This window comes from Porites lutea, chromosome 9, assembly GCF_958299795.1.
Source record: "Porites lutea chromosome 9, jaPorLute2.1, whole genome shotgun sequence".
NCBI lineage: Eukaryota > Metazoa > Cnidaria > Anthozoa > Scleractinia > Poritidae > Porites > Porites lutea.
The window spans coordinates 12065887-12084310 of record NC_133209.1 but is presented as its reverse complement, the minus strand read 5'-3'; the positions used below and the strand labels follow the sequence as shown (position 1 = coordinate 12084310).

At 38.2% G+C, this 18424-nt stretch overlaps 1 protein-coding gene across 1 annotated transcript; it reads right to left on the bottom strand.

The window, feature by feature from the left end:
* Nucleotides 1–2738: 2738 nt before the first annotated feature.
* Nucleotides 2739–18410, bottom strand: LOC140948366 (tRNA (cytidine(32)/guanosine(34)-2'-O)-methyltransferase-like). Its single transcript, XM_073397601.1, has 3 exons — nt 18083–18410; nt 10446–10828; nt 2739–3784 (listed from the first exon to the last, which is right to left on the bottom strand). Exons 1-3 carry the CDS (start codon nt 18377–18379, stop codon nt 3532–3534), a joined length of 933 nt encoding a protein of 310 aa, XP_073253702.1. The 5' UTR covers nt 18380–18410; the 3' UTR covers nt 2739–3531.
* Nucleotides 18411–18424: the final 14 nt, after the last annotated feature.

The window sequence follows — 18424 nt, the reverse complement described above, 5'->3', positions numbered from 1 at the left end:
GATTCACCTAATTTGGTCTTCAGCAAGTGGCCACGTGACCCATTTTCGCGTTCCTTTCCCATAACGACTTGCAGACTTCTATTTTCAACATGGCTTCTTCCACTTCCTTCACTTTCCTCTTTTCTCTTTCATTTACCTTCTTCCATCCTCATTTTCCTTCATTTACTTTCATTTTCCTCCGTACACCATCATTCGCTTTCATTAATCTTCATTTACCTTCATTTATTTTAATTCACCTTCATTCTAATTCATTTACCTTCATTCACACTCATCCTTCGTTATTAATTTTCATCTACCTACATAGGCCTTCATTTACCTTTGCCTTCTTTCACCTTCATCTACCGTCATCTTCCTCCATTAGCCTTCATTCACCTTCATCTACCCCGATTAGCCTTTATCCACGGTCATCTACATTCATTAGCCTTCTTTTACCTTCATACGCCTACATCTACCACCATTAGTCTTCATTTACCGTCATCTACTTAAGCTGGTTTTCATGATAGTCCAGAGATTATCCAACGAATTGTCGTGCCGTCACATAATTCATTTCTGACTAATTTGTTCCCTTGTCCTTTAATCTTCAGACATTACACATATTCAAAAATAATTTTGCATTTCCGTGAAACGTATCGTATTTTACATTGTTTTGTTATACAACAGGGTCTTAACGAGGTATACATTTTCCCGACTGATCTCACATTTTCGTCATAAAATTATGATACCTGATCCAAAATTGTTGCAAATCCTGATCCCCGATCCCGTGAAATTCTTTTGATCCCTGGATTCAATTCTGTACTTGCTAAAAACTGAGTGAAATACCAAATAAAGTCTCTCTCTTTTCGATTTCTTTTACAATTTTATTGGCCACATCATTTGCTGACTGGAGAATTAAGGTTGGCTCCCGTCTGTTCTTTCGAGTTATCATAATTCTATCATAATCCGTTCCACTTTAGAGCTCCCATAATGATGTATCTTCTAATAAACCTTTCGCACGCAAGTGGGGAGGAAAGTTGTTGCGCCGAAGGCGACCCAACCTTGTGGATCTGGGGGCATGCTCCCCCAGAAAATTTTTAAATTTAGGGTCTCGGAAATCCTATTCCAGCGTTTTCGTCGGGACATTTTCAGTAAATTAATTCGCAGGAAAATGCTATTTTCCTGCTCCTGAAATCTCTTTGGGCAAAGATTGACTTGACCAATGATGAAAAGTACCTACAGAATTCTACAATATCAGGATGATTAGAGAATCCTGTCGCAATAGGCTTTGCGTTACGGGCAGCCACCTTGGATGAGCGTCAAAACTACTTAGGGACTATTTTTCTCGCGTCCTTCCAAACCGCCCCCCGCCCCCTAAGTAGTTTTGACACTCATCCAAGATGGGTGCCCGTAAAGCAAAGTGCTCGATCTCGACGATCTTACGGAAAAATAGGGACTGTGATATGGGGCGCCAAATGTATTTTTATTATTTGGAGTGGTTATTTGTATATAACCAAAACAAGAGTGGTTATTTACAATTATAAAATAACTGAGATCGTACGCGTGATCTGATTGGTCAAAAACCTATGGTTTATTATACCGGTAAACCCATAGAAAAAGGCATCCGGACCACGAGCCATAAACAAAACCGGCTATTGATCTGCAAACAACGATTTTAGAAAGGCTAAAAAACAGAACAAGTTACTTACCCAGCCCTTCTTAATATTAAAAGCGTTGGTTTCCACATTTTATTACTGAGCGTCACAATTCGCTACTGCCATAGCTTTAGAAGTTATAAAGTACAAAGCTGGAAAACAGTTTACATTTCACGACTATACCAAATCGTAGAGAAAGACAACAACTGTGTATATTTTTATCTAATTTTTTTGTATCATGTAAATCAATGTAGGGGACAGCTGGGTACAAATAAAGTTGTTGTTGTTGTTGTTGTTGCAAGCATTCATTATCATTCGACAGAGACAGACATATTCTCTATTTTTTATATTCCCGCCAATATTTGAAAAAGCTGTTAAATGGGGCAGCGGTTCATTTGAGTTTTATTTTTCTTCATGAATGCCATTCGATCCGGGGCCATTCAAAGGATGTTACTCAGTAACATCCGCTGAAAGGACCTTCTTGATGCGCTATTGAGGCTTGAATGATCGAGGCGAAACATTAAAACATCCTCTCCAAACAGATGCAGCGGCATCTTCTTGGTTGAATCAATTGAGGGATGATCGAAAAAACAAGACAAGACCTCGAAACAAACATCAGATCATCAAACAAATCAGAGTGGACGATCGAAGCAAAGCTTACATGAGTCACACGGGGAACCACGAGGCGAGCGTTACGTCATACGTTTACGAAATCCGACCGAAGATAACAGGGCCTTTCGACGGATGTTAACGAGTGCTGACCTTTTCTCTCTCTCTCTCGCCCAGTAAGGCGGGTAGGAGAGAACCCTGGGAACGAGGTTGCGCCTGAAAATCGCAAAAAATACTGTGGGGTAGGGTTGTGATGGAGAGAAAACCATTCCAGCGTATGTGATAAAATTTACTTTATAGAATTATCTATAGCTATCTAAATAGGCATATTTTTAAGTCCTACCCTTGGGCAGGAGTTTTCTGACAAATTCCCCACTGCCGGGACCGACAAGATGACAAATGCCCGGGGGGGATGGTCACGCTTGGAATTAACTGAGCCATTACAATGAGTATCACTATGGAAGCAGGTGCACTATTGTAATCAACAATAAACAAAGACAATTTATTTTTACTTATTTTTATTCAAATTTCTGTTGAAATTTGCAGATCCAAAGTAACCACAGGCCCGGGTGGGGGGGGGGGGGGGGGGACTACAGGTAACTTCAACATGCATGGCTTTGCTGTTTACATACATGTTTTAAAAAAGGTTTCACATGATTGAACTGGTGCATAAATTTTCCAGCTTTCACAAGCTCCAAAAACTAGGCGAAAGTACAGATTTATAAGCATTTAAGAGGATCAACGTTTTGGAAAAACTGATGCAATATTCTAACCTGAATTAAAAAAAATAATTCCCACAAGAGAATGACCCCAAACTAGCCCAGTTAATGCTCATTCACTCTTAAATTAACCTTGCACTCGATCCCTGTAGGTGTCAACACTAAAAAAGGTTCTTCTCTTAGTTTCAATAATATTTCATTATCAATATTCACTGACTGTGACTCTTGCACTTTGTTGACATCTTTTAGCTTATTCTAACAGTTTAGGGTTTGAGGCACTATCCTTAATTGATTTGTCTTTGAGAAGACTGATCCCATTCCCCAGAGGATGCGAACCAGCCAGACCAGTTTAGGAACATGTGGTAGCTTAAGAAAGCTAAGCATGAAAAAAATATATGGCAAAGTTCACTGTATTGGAAAAACTGGCAAAAAACCCAAAACCCACAATGGGGGATAAGCAGGTGTAGAATTACCCATGCCACCATTCATGGATCTGTTTACCAACCAAATAGGGCTATTGTTGACACATTGCCTTGGACTCCCTGTCTTTCAAATTTGAAGCTCAGTTCCTTTCTTTACAGGCCAGATGTGGAATTTGTACTATGTGACATGTTGCACTTCTTTCCACTGTTTTCTGAGGATGCCAGTGAGTTATTTTTCTTGAGAAGACAAGCAGTTTTGTATGGTGGGTTGATTGGCTCCTGGGTGGGTAATAGGGATTTGTATTGCTTTTGTTCAGCAGCCAGTGGATATGTCTGGTCAGAATCATATGCACTGAGGTCTCCACAAGCCATGAAAGGGATAATAACTCGATTTGCTCCTTCAAGACTGCAAAATTAAATTAACAGATGATATGACACTGTACTGTTTAAATGATATTAGATATAAAAACGTTAAAATTTCAAACTAAAGACATTTGTTTCAGGCTATTTACATTGTAAATTGTGCTAGTGGGTAGAGACACTGTCACACAAACACTGACCATATATATATATAACAATTTTTTCTGGTCTAGGTAGTAAATATAAGTTCATTTATTCCTTTATCTACAACCTTGTTAATCTGTGTTGCACTCTACTACCTTGGGAGCAGGTGCCTTAAAGGTGGAGGGGCCTATAGTGCAAAAGCGGAGCATTGCCTTAGAGGTAACCATGGCAACCAGGCAAGCACCAACAACCTGGCACCTTCACACTGAAAGATCTCAGAGGGAATATTTACCACAACCCATACTTACTTATCTGGGGGTGGGAGGAGTGGGAGCAAAACCAGCAGATATCACAGGCTATGAATAGCAATGATCTGCAAAGATCAGCAAAGTAAAGCAAAGCAGAGCTAAAATATGCAATCAAATGTCAGCCCCTGCAGACCAAGTGGTCACCCCGCACAAGCGGCCAAAACTAACAAAAATAATAAGTGTATGTCAACATTTTATAGCTTGCCTCAACGAACTAAGACTGAAATCAAAATGTCTCATCAGAAAAAAAGGTGGAGTTTGTTTTGTTTTAAAAATGCGTTTTTTAAAAGAAAACTAAGCCTTAATACACAATCTGATTCAGATGATTTGGATGCTTCATATGTCAGGATGAAAGTACCCAGAATGTTTAAAAATGTTTCACTAGTTTGTACAGAAGAGAGGTACCAAAAGAGGTACATGTATGATGCATTTGACTCCTTTCATTATGATGTCCAGTTGTAGTGATAAAGTCATTTGTCAAACTTGAATAGCAGAACACCTACATATAGAAATTAAGAAGCTAATTTTTAGGAGAGGGCTATAAATTGCCTTGTGAATCTGTTCCTAGGACTTGAGATAATTCCTTTTTTACAAAGGTACTGTTGTGAATTTGCCCAGTGCAAAACAAAAAAATCAAAAGCAGAAACATACTTTTCTTTAAAAAATGTAAAAATTAGGGCCCCTTATTTGGTAACTTGGCTGGGATTGCTCAAAGCGACAGTGAGCCCTATTCAGACTAAACCTGTCAGAGTACACTACAGTGACTCTATCAGCAACTGGAACAAACAAAAATCTAATTGACCCAGTTTATTTATACCCTTACACTCATAGCCCTAGTTTGACTCTAGTGATAATAATTTACTAATGGAAATACAATGATCAGTCAGTGTAAAGGCTTTCCGATCCTGAAGCCCCTTTAATGAACATAACTTAAACTTGTTGCTTGTTTTACATGCAAGTACTTTGAAAAAAATTAAATTTTGCATAATGTTATGTAGGATGATAAAAAATACACCTTTGGATCTAATTGACCTGTTCTGGAACAAATTGACCTACAATCCTGGACAAAAGTCCTTGGGAAAGTAAATGGAGTATTCATAATTTCTGTAATTTTTGGGGTCCGTCATAAAACAGTGTATAGTTTTTGAAATTTTTCTTGGAGTTTTTCCTCCCTCCATCCTATACAAAGTTGAAACTCGGTAAACAATCCTGGATGTAATAACTCAAGTATGAGATGCACGCAGTGTTTCATCACCAGATGAAACACTGACAAGTGAGTTTAAAATAAAATGTGCAGCAAAGTATTTACGATAAACTTCGAGGTGTTTCTTCTGGTCATGAAACACTGTGTTGGATGCTTGATATTACTTCTCATTATACAAAATGATATTTTAGAAGGGGAAATTAAGGATGCAAAAATCAGCAGTTTTTCACCTTATTTCCAAACACTCATTGAACATTAAGAATTATTAATAAGTTTGAGAAACACATGTCCAATGTTGTTTGTGGGGTAAGGGGAGGGGTTGGGCAAGTGTGAATTAGAAAACTCGATCCTGGAAATGCAAAAGTGTCCTAAGAATTTAGTCCATGATTGTCTGAAAAAGAGCTGGAAAAAGAAATATAAATTTTGAGTGGTTTTGAAGCATGTAAAAGTGTTTTTTTGTGCTTCTGATGAAAGACTCGAATAGAGCCAACATTTTCCCAGCTTTCTGCAGTTTTCTGAACGTATTTCAAGGATTTCCTCACAACAAATAATATACACCAGAAATTGTCATGTATCTCATTGCACATATAATGCTTAATTCCAAAAAGGATAACGTAACTTTAAACAAGACTAATGATTGAAAACGGTCAAGGAAAGCAACAAATTACTTACTGTACATTATTGTGTGCAGGGCAAAGAGCTTAAAAGTTGTGGATATATGGCAAAGCACGAGGACCTCTAAATTATGGGTAAAACTTTTGCTCAGCGATGTCAACATTACAGTCGCGAGTACTCAATACGACCACATTATGTAAAAAAATTCAATAGGCTTGGTAGACAAACTAACAATGAACATTTTCCAAAAGATGGAATGGCCGTGAAAAAAAAAAAGTGATCAAAATGGCCTGTCCCTGTGATTTGACTACAACACTAAAATGCAATAGGAGCAAATGTAACTGTGATAAATGAGAGAAAAAAGCAGTTGTTTCATGATATGCCCTGTTCATGGCTAAAGATATTGAGAAAATCGTTTCTAAGGTCATTATTATTGCATGTGGTCACCTAGCTACTTGTCTCCAAAAAGCTTAAAAGGCTTACAAATTAATAATGGAGAAAACACATATCTTTCAAAAAACCTAGAATTCAGACAATCCTTGAAAAAAGTCCTTGGGACAGTAATGCATACATCCCAGCCATTTTCCAAAATAATTTATAGGAAAAATACGAGGAGAGCAGCATGAATATAGGAGATTTATAGGATTTTGGGACAAAATATAGGAATTTTATAGGAATTTCAGATCCACACAGATGACATATGTTAGTTGAAAAACAATTATTTCATGAGTCTCACATCATTCCTGAGACCGTTTTTACATGTTTGCAAATGTGTTCAAGACAATTTACAGCAGTTGTCAACAATCACAGGATCACTTCTTACAACCTCCAAAAACACTAAACCACTTACGAGAAGTTGATTAACATCACAAGATGCATATCAAAGAGCTGACATATTTTGAAAGAGAAACATTAATCCCTGAATACATCTATGAACCCTAGCTTAATGTATCCACTTTTCTCATCAATGTCCAGCACAAACAAGGTTTTGAACAACAACAGCATTAAGACTGCTTCAACAGTTGTTAACTGAATAATAAATTGTGGGTTCCCAACGTGAAGAGTATCTAAAAAGCTAAAGGAGCCTTACATACAATCATGTAAAATCCGCTTCTTTGGTGAACTTCAAGTCAAACATAAAAGTACAGGATGTGTCCAGTCAATTTCTGAGTCACAGTTTCAAGTCTTTCACATTAGCATAATTCATGATTTCTTGGAGTTTGGATTGCTGAACTGTCATAGAGAGGTGTTTATTATCTTTTCATTTTCTTTTAAAATGAATCAAATTTATAATGTAAACAGTATAGGAAATATAGGAGTTTTATAGGATCCTATAAAAATTAATAAATAGAAAAAATAGGATTTATAGGAAGGCTGGCCGATATATGAGTAACGCAGTTCTCATAATTTTCGGTAATTTCTGGGTTCCCTCATAAAAATTAATAGTGCATCCTTTTCAAAATTTTTCTTGCAGTTCTCCCTCTCCCCACCCTCTATAAAGTTGAAACTTGGATTCGAAAAAATTCTGGATACACACATCCAACGTTGTTTGTGGGGTTAGGGGAGGACATGTGTGAATTCGAAAACACCCCAGAAATGCAAAAAGTGTCCCAAGACTTTTGTCCATGATTGTAGGTTAAAACAGATTGACCTAAGGAACCATTGAACCTACAACAATACACCAACTATCCCGGATTATCCAGGAATCTCCTGACACCAATCTCCTGGTCTCCTGACCGGTCATTAAATCTCTTGGGTATGTTACAGGTCAAAATTCAGTTCAGGTCAAAATTTTTTAACCTAGGTTGATTCTCAATTTCCTTTGTCTCCTAGCCCTGTAGCTAATTCATGAATAATTGGGTAGTTTTGAAAATGAAGCACTCGAAAACGAAGACCGAAGCACGAAGCACCCAAATCTCGAAAACGAAGCACCCAAAACTCGAAAACAGAGCACCCAAGACTCGAAAACGAAGCACCCAAAACTCGAAAACGAAGCACCCAAATCTTGAAACCACTGTACGTTGAAGGACTACAACTTTTAAGTCTTGCATGACGCAGGCCAAACCAGGTGGAGGCAACGGATCAGTTCGCACCTTCAAAGGTCCACCAATCCATCCCACAGGGCATTTGATTTCTCGCGTGAAGTTGTAGGGTGATATCGATATTTAGTTGAGCCTTTCTTTCCTGCCACCCTTTTGTCTACATGAGCGTCTGCTAGAGCACTTCGCGAGCACTTACGTTGATCACTGGTCTTACCAGTAAACTTCAAGTGTTCGACTAGCCGGCATTCCAACTTTCTCTGCCCCTACAATTGAATGTTTGTTTGTTTGTTTGAATGTTTGCGTAAAAGCTGTAAAATGGCCAAGGATAGAAGTTCTCTCATCTGTCTGTGAAAGCGCGAAGGTCTGAACATTCGGCTACGTTTATTTCTAATTGATCATGTTTCAAGTTGATCACGTTCACCACTGACAAGCGCTGACTGTTACCGCTGCATGTCCTTCCTGTTTAGCTCGAGTTTTCCAAAATCTGCCTGCCCCACACAAGCACTATGGCGTTTTTGAAGTTTTTGCCGATTTTCAAAGTTTTTTCCAACCTGAAAACTAATGGGGTTCTCACATAGCAATGTCCACTGATGACAGATTTCTACCTCAAGGTAGTGCGACCCATACCTTAGACAGGGTAGCCTACGTGTAGCCACACCCTACCCCCGACAAAAGAAAAACCATATAAACTCTTTAAAATATTTTTCAGTTTTCCTGTTTAACTGTAAAATTTGTCATGCATCTACTACCTAGAAGGACCTAATTTGAAAATCACTATGTTTGCCCATTTTCCGACCTTTTATTTATCGATAGTTTAAATCTGATACTCGCCCCAGTGTCTTACGCAACTCCGAAATGGCCAACAGTCAGGGCGAAGGAAATGCATTTGCAACACCTTGTAGTTCTACTTGAATAGTTTTGAACTGCATTCTATTCGTTATCGTGCTTGATTCCTGCTGCTGGTGACTTGACAAGGGACTGTCTCGTGACAGACAGGTTTCGAGTTTAGGGTGCTTCGCTTTCGAGTTTAGGGTGCTTCGCTTTCGAGTTTTGTGTCCTTCGTTTTTGAGATTTGGGTGCTCCGTTTTCGAGATTTGGGTGCTCCGTTTTTGAGATTTGGGTGCTTCGTTTTCGAGATTTGGGTGCTTTGTTTTCGAGATTTGGTAGCCTGTGAAAACATCCGTGTCTCCTCACTCTTCGCCGCTGGGGACGTTTTGCACGGAGGAACGTCTGCGACTCAGCGACAGAAATTCCGTACTGATGATGCAAATCAATGTTTACATAATAAATTCGGTAGTCATGGGGTTCCAAATATAAATTTGTCTAGTTTTACGTGTCTTATGGTCGATTTTGGAAAAGTGTTGTGTTCATCTGCCAACGAGCTCCAGCAAAACTCAAATGCTTCTTCTAGAGAAGACTATATTCCACAAATATTGACTGTTTTGTTACAGATTCTTTGTGTTTAGATTTGACCTTTGTGGCCTTTTGTCTTTTGTCTGTCATTCGTAAACAATAACTAAAACAATGTAACTACTCCGCCGACCAATCAGCGCTTCTGACCGGATTCTGGACAGATTTTATGTCATCAGTATGGAATTTCTGTTGCTGAGTCGCAGACGTTCCTCTGCGCGAAATGTCCCCAGCGGCAAAGAGTGAGGCAAAACGGGTGTGTTCGCAGGCTAGAGATTTGGGTGCTTTGTTTTCAAGTCTTGGGTGCTCCATTTTCGAGATTTGGGTGCTTTGTTTCGAGATTTGGGTGCTTCGTGCTTCGGTCTTCGTTTTCGAGTGCTTCGCTTTCGAAATAATTGGGGCTGAGAGACAAAGGAAATCTAGAATCAAACTATTATACGCACTAAAAAATTTTAACGTGAATTGAATTTTGACCTGCAACACATACATTCTTGGAATTAAGCCCAATTTTTTTATTTTTTATTTTAATTCAAAGTAAAGTTTCTCTACATGCACTTTTCACTTACTTCAGTAAAAAATATTTTTTTAGTGAATCATAAAAGCAAGTTTTGATGGTCAGTGCCTCATGTAATTATTTGGGAAATGGGTTGATTTGCATATTTTATTGGGGTGTGGAGGGGGTAATTTTATGGCGGGGGTATTTTACAGAACACTGAATGCAGAATGCCGAATGACTCTGGGTTAAGTGATAAGGGTTAAGAAAATTGAATGAATCAGGTTCCTTTTAGGGTCATTATACTGACCTGAAACTTGATTCACTCCAATTCCTAACCCTTAGATAATCACTAAACTTCAGAGTCATTCAGCATTCTGCATTCTGCTTTCCGCATTCTGCAATATTACCCCTGCTGTAGATTTTAGATCTTCCCAGATGTTGGCATCTGAATTGATAAAAGAATGTTAAATATAGAAAGACAAACCAACCTTTTGAACTGGCTAGGATTGCTCAGTAGTGGGTTTAACATTGATGGCACGTATCCGGATGGGGGAGAGTAATTCTGACATACAACAAAAGACTCGATGCTTGAGTTCCGACTGCTTCTTGGCTTGCAGATGGTCACCGAAAGGAAAAAAACCTTGAGCTGAGCATACAAAAGGTCAACATCTTTTCCACGAAATATTTTTGCCACAAAAGTTCCTCCTCGTTTGAGTACATGAGTGGTAATATTAAGCGCTGCAAGTAAAAGCTGAGCCTGAATGTATTCATCGATATCATGAAGTCCAGTGACATCTGGGGCACCATCACATATGACTAAATCTGCTACCTCTCCTTCAAAGTGACCTATGATTTGATGAGCAGTCGAGATCTGCAACAGTACAAATTAAAATAATAATAATATATTATTATATTATTATATATCCATTGTTAAATTTTTATTTTTAAGGAAAACAAATGTTGAGCCACAATTTCTTTGCACTGTAGCAACTTTGGTCTTTTCTTCTAGTATTTACACACTTTCAGCTGTTAAATTGAATGGATGCTAGCCAAAAACAGTTTTGTTTGGAGGTCAAAAATTTTGTAATGTTTTTTGTTTTTGTAATGTTTTAATCTACCTTAATTTTTTACTCAGTTGATTTTGTTCTATTGACTGCAGATCAGGTGGTTGAAAGCTCATTTTTTTTAAAAAACAGAATTTTATTCAGATCACTTTTCTGGGGTGGTGGACAAAACGCTGATCCCCAGTGCATGGATTACCCCTTGGGAATACCCATATGGACTACACTAAAGTAGACTACGCCGCTGAAGTTTAGTGATTAGGGTTAGGAAACTGAGTGAATCAGGTTCCATTTAGGGTCATCATACTGGGAAAACTGACCTAAAACTTGATTCACTCAGTTTCCTAACCCTTATCAGCAAACTTCAGTGGCGTAGTCCATTTTAGGGTAAGTCCATATGGGTAGTCCATGGGGGTAGTCCATGTAGGGTCATTGTTTTGTCCAACACCCTTTTTTGGTATTTTGATAAATCCAACAATGTTGCAATATCTGTTTAAATAATTTCAAAATTTGGTGCAATAAATGTGGAGAGAAAAGTTCCCCACAGAGATTTACACACCTTTTGGATATGAACAGGCTTTTTTGATCAATAGCTTTTAGTTTCTGAAGGAACAGAGGAGCTTTGACAATGGAGGAAGTAAAAGTCAAAGTTGCAGTAATAAAGTTAAGAGATGAACTTCTAAAAATCAGCCAAGAACTTTTAGTGCATTTCTGTGTATTGTTTATTTTGTTTCTTTGTCCATTTGCCTTTTGTTTTAAGTCAATACAGTACTGTTCAGTTGTTTCATCTCCACTTAAATTGCATTTGAAATCTTTCAGAGATTCTCTTGAATTATCTTTGGCTCTGCAATTAATGTGCAGTTCCAGAAAATATTCATATCACCCCCATGCAGAGCACTTTTGTTTTAGAGCCCCCCATCCCCTGGAATTTCCATTCCAGGGGATGCCTGTCACACCTTCTGCCACCATCCTCTGGAATTTCTGTGATTTTCCCGCTTCTTTGGGTAACCCCTGGAAAGAACATTTCCATCAAAAATGCTGTTGCACTAACTACTATGTAAAAGATAATTGTTTCAGTCTGTGATAAACTGAGAAAAATATTTTTTTCATGGTAATGCAACATATATATTAGAGAGGTCTTCAAAATTGTCTCCTTTGGACCTCTCTCCCCTCAAGAATTTCTGTTGCCCTCTGGTAAGAATAGTTTCTTGAACTACACACTTTGAAAGTTGCAGCCTAAATCTGTTGGATGATATCATTCTTCCATATAATTATCTATTTTTAACATTAATGGTTGAAATACATTAATCCTCCAAAGAATAAAAATAAAAAATTTGGAGAAAATGATATCAAATCTTCTAATCAATTTAACCCTTAGCCCTTGGGGGAAGGGGTGGAGTTCCATATGAAATATAGGGAGATGTTTGCTGTCTTGCTCAAGGGTAAAAACTACAGATTTTCAGACTTACCAAGCCTCAGAATCTCTCAATTTTACATAAATGTAGAACCTGTTGAATGCTCTCTTGAGTTGCCAATTGATTTCTCATGCTTTCTTGAAAATTAATATTCCAAAATTTTTTTTAGAGCATAACAAGTAATCACATTTGATTAGTAATTATGTGATTTGGCAACTTGGTGCAAGGTCTACATTTTTCAACCATGTCTTCAGCCTAATGTGAACCCTACTGCGAATTGCCACTGTCACCAAATGCAAAAAGTTATTGTTAAATAAACCTAAATCTCTCTTTTCAAACATGGCGCCAACAAATATGTGCTTGTCGGCAGCGATGAAAAAGATTGATAATGTTGTTTACTGCTGCTGCTTTAAAATGATATGTGACTTCTAATATCCATAACATAGGAAATTTGGGACAATCCCACGACTTTGTTCTGGTGATCCACATCCCACTACTTTTCCTAGCTCTAGGTTCAGGATTGAAGATTTTTCCCTTTTGGGGTTGGCATGACTGGATGTTGGTCTCACTTGGATGTCCAGGATGGAAAGCAAATTAATATTTTACTCAATACATATACTTAACATTATTATTCTTTGAAATCGAGATGAATATTCCTAAAGCATTTACTATTCACTGAGATGGAAAAGAATAATTGTTTTTGTATTATATGTTGTGGTTCAATTTTATCCTTGGTTTAATTGTTATCTCACAAGTGAGGTTCTAATTGTACTTGTCCAAAGCTCAGGTCTATCATCGCATGTCAAGTTATTAAATCCAAGATCTAATGATGCATGGTAATAGATAAGAAGCATAAACCTGTTTAATGTTGGAACTCAGACAAAATGTACACTATTCTTCCTGCAAATTTCAGCTGAAGGTGAGTTCTTCATTTGCTACAAAGAAGGCTATGATGAACAGGCACTAAAGTGAAGAATGACACTGTTCATTTAATTGAACTACATTTACTTGAACAGCTGCTTTAATTGGTTCCACATACTAAGGATTTGAATCTTTTTTCAAAAATTGTCCAAAATAGCCTGTTATGCTTCACTGAGCCGCAATTGTGTACGAGCTAACAGTTACGTAAAGGGTATATTAATAAATGCAAAAGTCAATCCCCCAAGAGTCCCAGGCCCCTTTTGTGCACAATGAAATAAAATGGTGGATAAATTGTAAGTCACCTGCATCAGTGCTGTTCTCAGTTTTCATTTGTTATTTGTAATTACTTTTAAACACGAAAAGTGATCTGTTTTATGCTTGCAAAAACATGGCTATACACTTTATGTAAAAGCACCTTTTTATCTAAATTTATTTTCTGAGGATTTACTTTAACAAACTACTTGTCCACTGATCAAAACCACTTGCCTGGGGCAAGTGGACACTGTTTTTGTTGCACCCTGTTGTGGTAATCTATCGTTAAATGAGTCTAAACAAAGGGAAATAAAAGTAAACCATGGATAAAATTGAACCACAACACATACACACGAAGTGATCTCAACAAAATCAGAAAGGAAACCATTAAAAATATGATTTGATTGACAGATCAAATAATGCATGAAAAATTTCATATAGCAGTAAATACTTGGGATACCTTCAAAGTACCCCTTCAAAAAGGATGAACAGCGAGCATACAACAAAGATGACAAACCAAACCTTCTTCGCACCAACAGCTGTAAGACGTGAAATTTTTTGTGTAACCAAGAACGTCAATTATACTGTGATTTCGTGACCCGGGTCAGTCTTCCCATTATAATTTCCCGGTCAATGAGTGAAGCCTGAGTGTCAACAAAAATATTGCAGTGTAATGTTTTAATTGCCCATTTCTGCTTTTATCTTATCTTATTATTATTATTATTTATTTTGAAAACAGGTGTTTCCAAAAAACAGACTGCTGTTCTCCTTTTCTCGTGATCTATCTCGTACTAAATGTCGGGAAGTCACACTCACTGCTCTTAGTTTTCCAGGTCTTAGTTTTACGGGTCTTAGTTTTCCAGGTCCATTTTGATCTCCTTCATTTCATTTATCTGTGCTCTTCTTCCTTTTTCCTTGTAGTTATTATTCCTTTGCTGTTTTTCATATTTTGCTGAGTTTGATGGCCAGTTTGTCAGGGTCCTAGTTTTCTGGGTCTTAGGTCTTACAGTGTAGGTCAGAACTAAGCGAACAACACAGATGCAAATCTTATGCAACGGATGCGTCAACTCAGATGAGGGTATATGTTGGCCCTGATGAGTGTCTGCATCAGCTCAGACGTGTCAGGAAGGAAAAGGTTTTTCTTTTGTTATTCACTGTGACAGCTTTGCTTTGTGGTACATTGTTGTAAAAAACAAAACAACTTCTCGGCTTTGAAGAAGCTTGATAGTCGCTCATTCTAAGGAACTTTTCATGAGAGCCGTGATTAATCAAGCTAAATTTAGTGACGTGCAGGGTTTCGTTTGCAAAATCGCTCGGCATCCTACTTTTTTTTATATGTAATTGCAATTCTAGGTTCATACACTTGAAGAAAACAAGCTGTTCTTTAAAGAGTTGAAAATTTTCACAGCGACAAAATCAGCATGAAATGAAATAAATTTGCATTTACGAGAGAATCAATAGTTCACACGCTAATGGCTCGTTGAGTGAGTAAAATAGCCACACTCATAGTTAAGCTGTAATCCCAATTAACTTTACAACAAGCTTTCATCTAATCTAAAGGAAACTCTCGAATGCGCCCTTAAAATCTTACATTGATCCAAAGTATTGACTTAAGTGCGCTGAAAAACGGCGACATTTGCACCAGAATATGCGCGAGGAAATGCCAAAGTAAATGTTTTGAAATGATCTCATCAAAACAGTGGTAAAAAAAAAAAAGGAGGAAATAAATATTATTCTTCCAGAAGCTCTTTCTTGCATTCCTATCACCCCACTTCGGGCAGACGAAGAACTACGTACATCACGCACTGCTTGGAAAGTGTAAAAACATGCAGACTTGACAAGTCGACTTTGGTAAATATTGGAGTCAACTTTCAGTCATTTGCTAGGCAATGAAGTTCTTCCCAAGAATCAAGTTACACCGATCGATGTCTATCTGATTCACAGTGCTGAAAACAAACAGGGAAACTTAAAAGAGCCTACACATTTTAACTGCGAGAAAATCAACATGAAATAAATTTGCACACGAGGGAATGAATGTGTATGCTTTGCCCGCTGATGGCAATTATTACGGGAAAAGAATTTTCCATCATGCACTTGCCACCGAGACTAATAGAGTAATGATGTCGATGGCGTTGTGAAAGAAAATGTTAATCTAAATTTTATGAAAGGCAAATGAAATTCGATATCTGTTGACCTTTCGAACAAGAAAGCAAGTGCAAGAATTTGCCTTCATGCGCTTGCTACCAAAAATGATGTTGATGGCGTTGTGAAAGAAAAAAAAAAGTTACTTAAAAGCGCCAAAAATTACGATTCAGACCCGTGATTCTTGACTCATCTTTCAGTTTTGCTTCTATGAAAGACATCTGAAATTCAATATCCCAGTGAATTTTATTTTCAAGTATGTGTCTTAACAATTTGTGGTAACGCAAAGGATTGTAGCTCAAGATCTGTTAGTGAGTGATGTCAGGGTGCAAAGAAAATCATTTTTACAGCTTGCCATTCGGGCAAGCTGAAGCTAGCATCTACTAGCCTAGACGTCATTTTAACTAGCCCCAAAAACTTATTGACTAGCAGAATTGATTTCACAGTTTTTCTGTTATTCAAATTCCTCAAAAACCCTCACTTGCCCATCGGGCAAGTTAAAAACAGAATTCACCAGCCCGATAGCAAAATCCACAAGCCCTGGGCTATCGGACAGTACTTTCTTTGCACACTGAATGTTTTCTTTTGAATTACTATTGCGTTAGCTTGGTTTTTATTCTGTGAAACGTGATTGTTTCCTCGATTCGTAACATATGGGATTGAAATACATGTAGATGTGCATCAGGTATTTAAGAATTTGAGTTTTAATGGCAAGTGAAAGGTGCACTTGACATTTTGCACATTTTTTTTTAGCATGTGGCCTGCGATCCACCAGTTTAAAGCTTGTTGATAATACACTGACACACACCTCAAAACAAAGAGTTAGCTCATACATACTAATGAGTCTTAATGTGCACTGACGCATTTCAGAGCAGACGCGTATGCTCGTCAGCTCAGACACATGGATGCGTATTATGGGTATATTTTGGTTCGCTTAGTTCTGGCCTGTACTGTAGGTCTCAGTTTTCTTGACACCCTCAGAAATGCTAATGCCTGGGGTCATGGGTGGTCGCAGCTGGAATAGCGCTGCGTGCAGTTACTATTCACAGACCTGAGACAAAGGGTGCTTTCCATTATGCTAAAATTTCCGGAAATTTCAGTCCAAATGTAAACTTTCTCCTTATGCACAGTTCCACACAAGGCTCAGGTACAGCAGAGCATCTTAATATGTTTTTCTTCTGGTCTTCCTTAGTTTTTAAAGACAAATGTATTACTGGCTTGTCTCTGACTCTTGATGATGTTTTCCCACGTTTTTCTCTTAGCAGTATGTGACCCTAGCCCTTATGGCTTTTACAGTCAGTAAGAAAAAATCGAAAACTCATTCCAGCAACCTCCACTAGTTTGACCAAAGCCCTGGAAAGATGGGCGGTCAAACAGGGCGTATGGAAAAGCCGGAATCCGGAATCCGGAACCGGAGCTGGAAATGGAAACGGAACCGGAACTGGAACTTAAATTGAGACCAGGGTAAACTGGGAAGCACTGAAACCAGTTCCCTATACCCGTGTGGGAATAAAATTCAAGATGGCATCCTCTGTTATCATTGTTTTGAGAAATTTTCAGCACAGTGATCGTGATACCAAAGGTATACTCACATTTGGAAAGTGACTTGCAAAAGAAAAGGTAAGTGCACCCTACTGTTATTCCTAGCAGGCATAAACTGTGACATGCAGCTGTAGGTCGAGCAATTTTCGACAGATCGAGACTACAACTAATCAGAAGCCGATTGACTGCGAAAAACAGCCACTATTAGTATGTGATGTTTAAGACCTCTGTGTTATTCATTTCCTTCTCTTGAGCCTAAGTTACTCATTTCTTACAAGGGCTCTGTGTTTCATCCATTGTGAGGAAAAGGCAGCAAAGGGAGGAGGAGTGCTCATGTCAATCATGATCCCAATTTGCAACGCTCACGCGTATATGAAATTCTCGAAGAAAAATTTTGCGCCGGTTCCGGTTCCGTTTCCAGCTCCGGTTCCGGATTCCGGCTTTTCCATATGCCCGATCAAACATGCCCATTCACTTATTGCAAGCTACATGAAGTTCAAAGATGAATTTAAGAAGTCACACGTTACCGGTACTCAACAATCAATTTGGTCGGACTTTTGGTTTGGGTGCGTTCCATTTTCCCTTAATTAGTTCGAGTGGTCTCTGACCAGTCGGTCCCGTATAAATGGAAAGCACCCAAACAAATTGAAATTAACATTAGTGAATTCCTCACCTTTGTCTGACTTTTGTCATTAAAATGAGAAAAATGACAAAACTCAGACAAAAATTGACCGATGCTAAAGGGTACCTTTATGCTACATCGCAAAGAAAGTATGTAGTTTTGTTTCTTACTTTTGTGATATCTCCCTGTATTTGTATCACGCCTGGTAGAGGGGCCATGGCTTGTAGATCAACCGCCACAATCTTAACCATGTCTTTACTATCGGGCCGTTCTTCAATCAGCTTCCTGCTCAACACTTGACTCCAGCTTCCGGGAGCAGCACACAAATCCACCACACGATTCACTCCATTGAACAGATTAAAATCATCATTAAGTTGCAATAGTTTATACGCACTTCTAGCCCGCCAACCCTCTTCTTTAGCAAGTCTGTAATAAATATCTCTTTTGTCCTTTGACGAACGACCCATCTTTAAAACTAAGGGTCGACGCCTTCCAATAAGGTACACATGAAG

What these genes read in the sequence shown, in the direction of transcription:
- LOC140948366 (XM_073397601.1), bottom strand. Translation starts at nt 18,379, where the DNA reads ATGGGTCGTTCGTCAAAGGACAAAAGAGATATTTATTACAGACTTGCT. An exon ending in TACAGGGAGATATCACAAAA is followed by an intron (nt 10,829 to 18,082) that starts GTAAGAAACAAA and finishes GTACTGTTGCAG; the next exon opens with ATCTCGACTGCTCATCAAAT. An exon ending in AATCCTAGCCAGTTCAAAAG is followed by an intron (nt 3,785 to 10,445) that starts GTTGGTTTGTCT and finishes TTAATTTTGCAG; the next exon opens with TCTTGAAGGAGCAAATCGAG.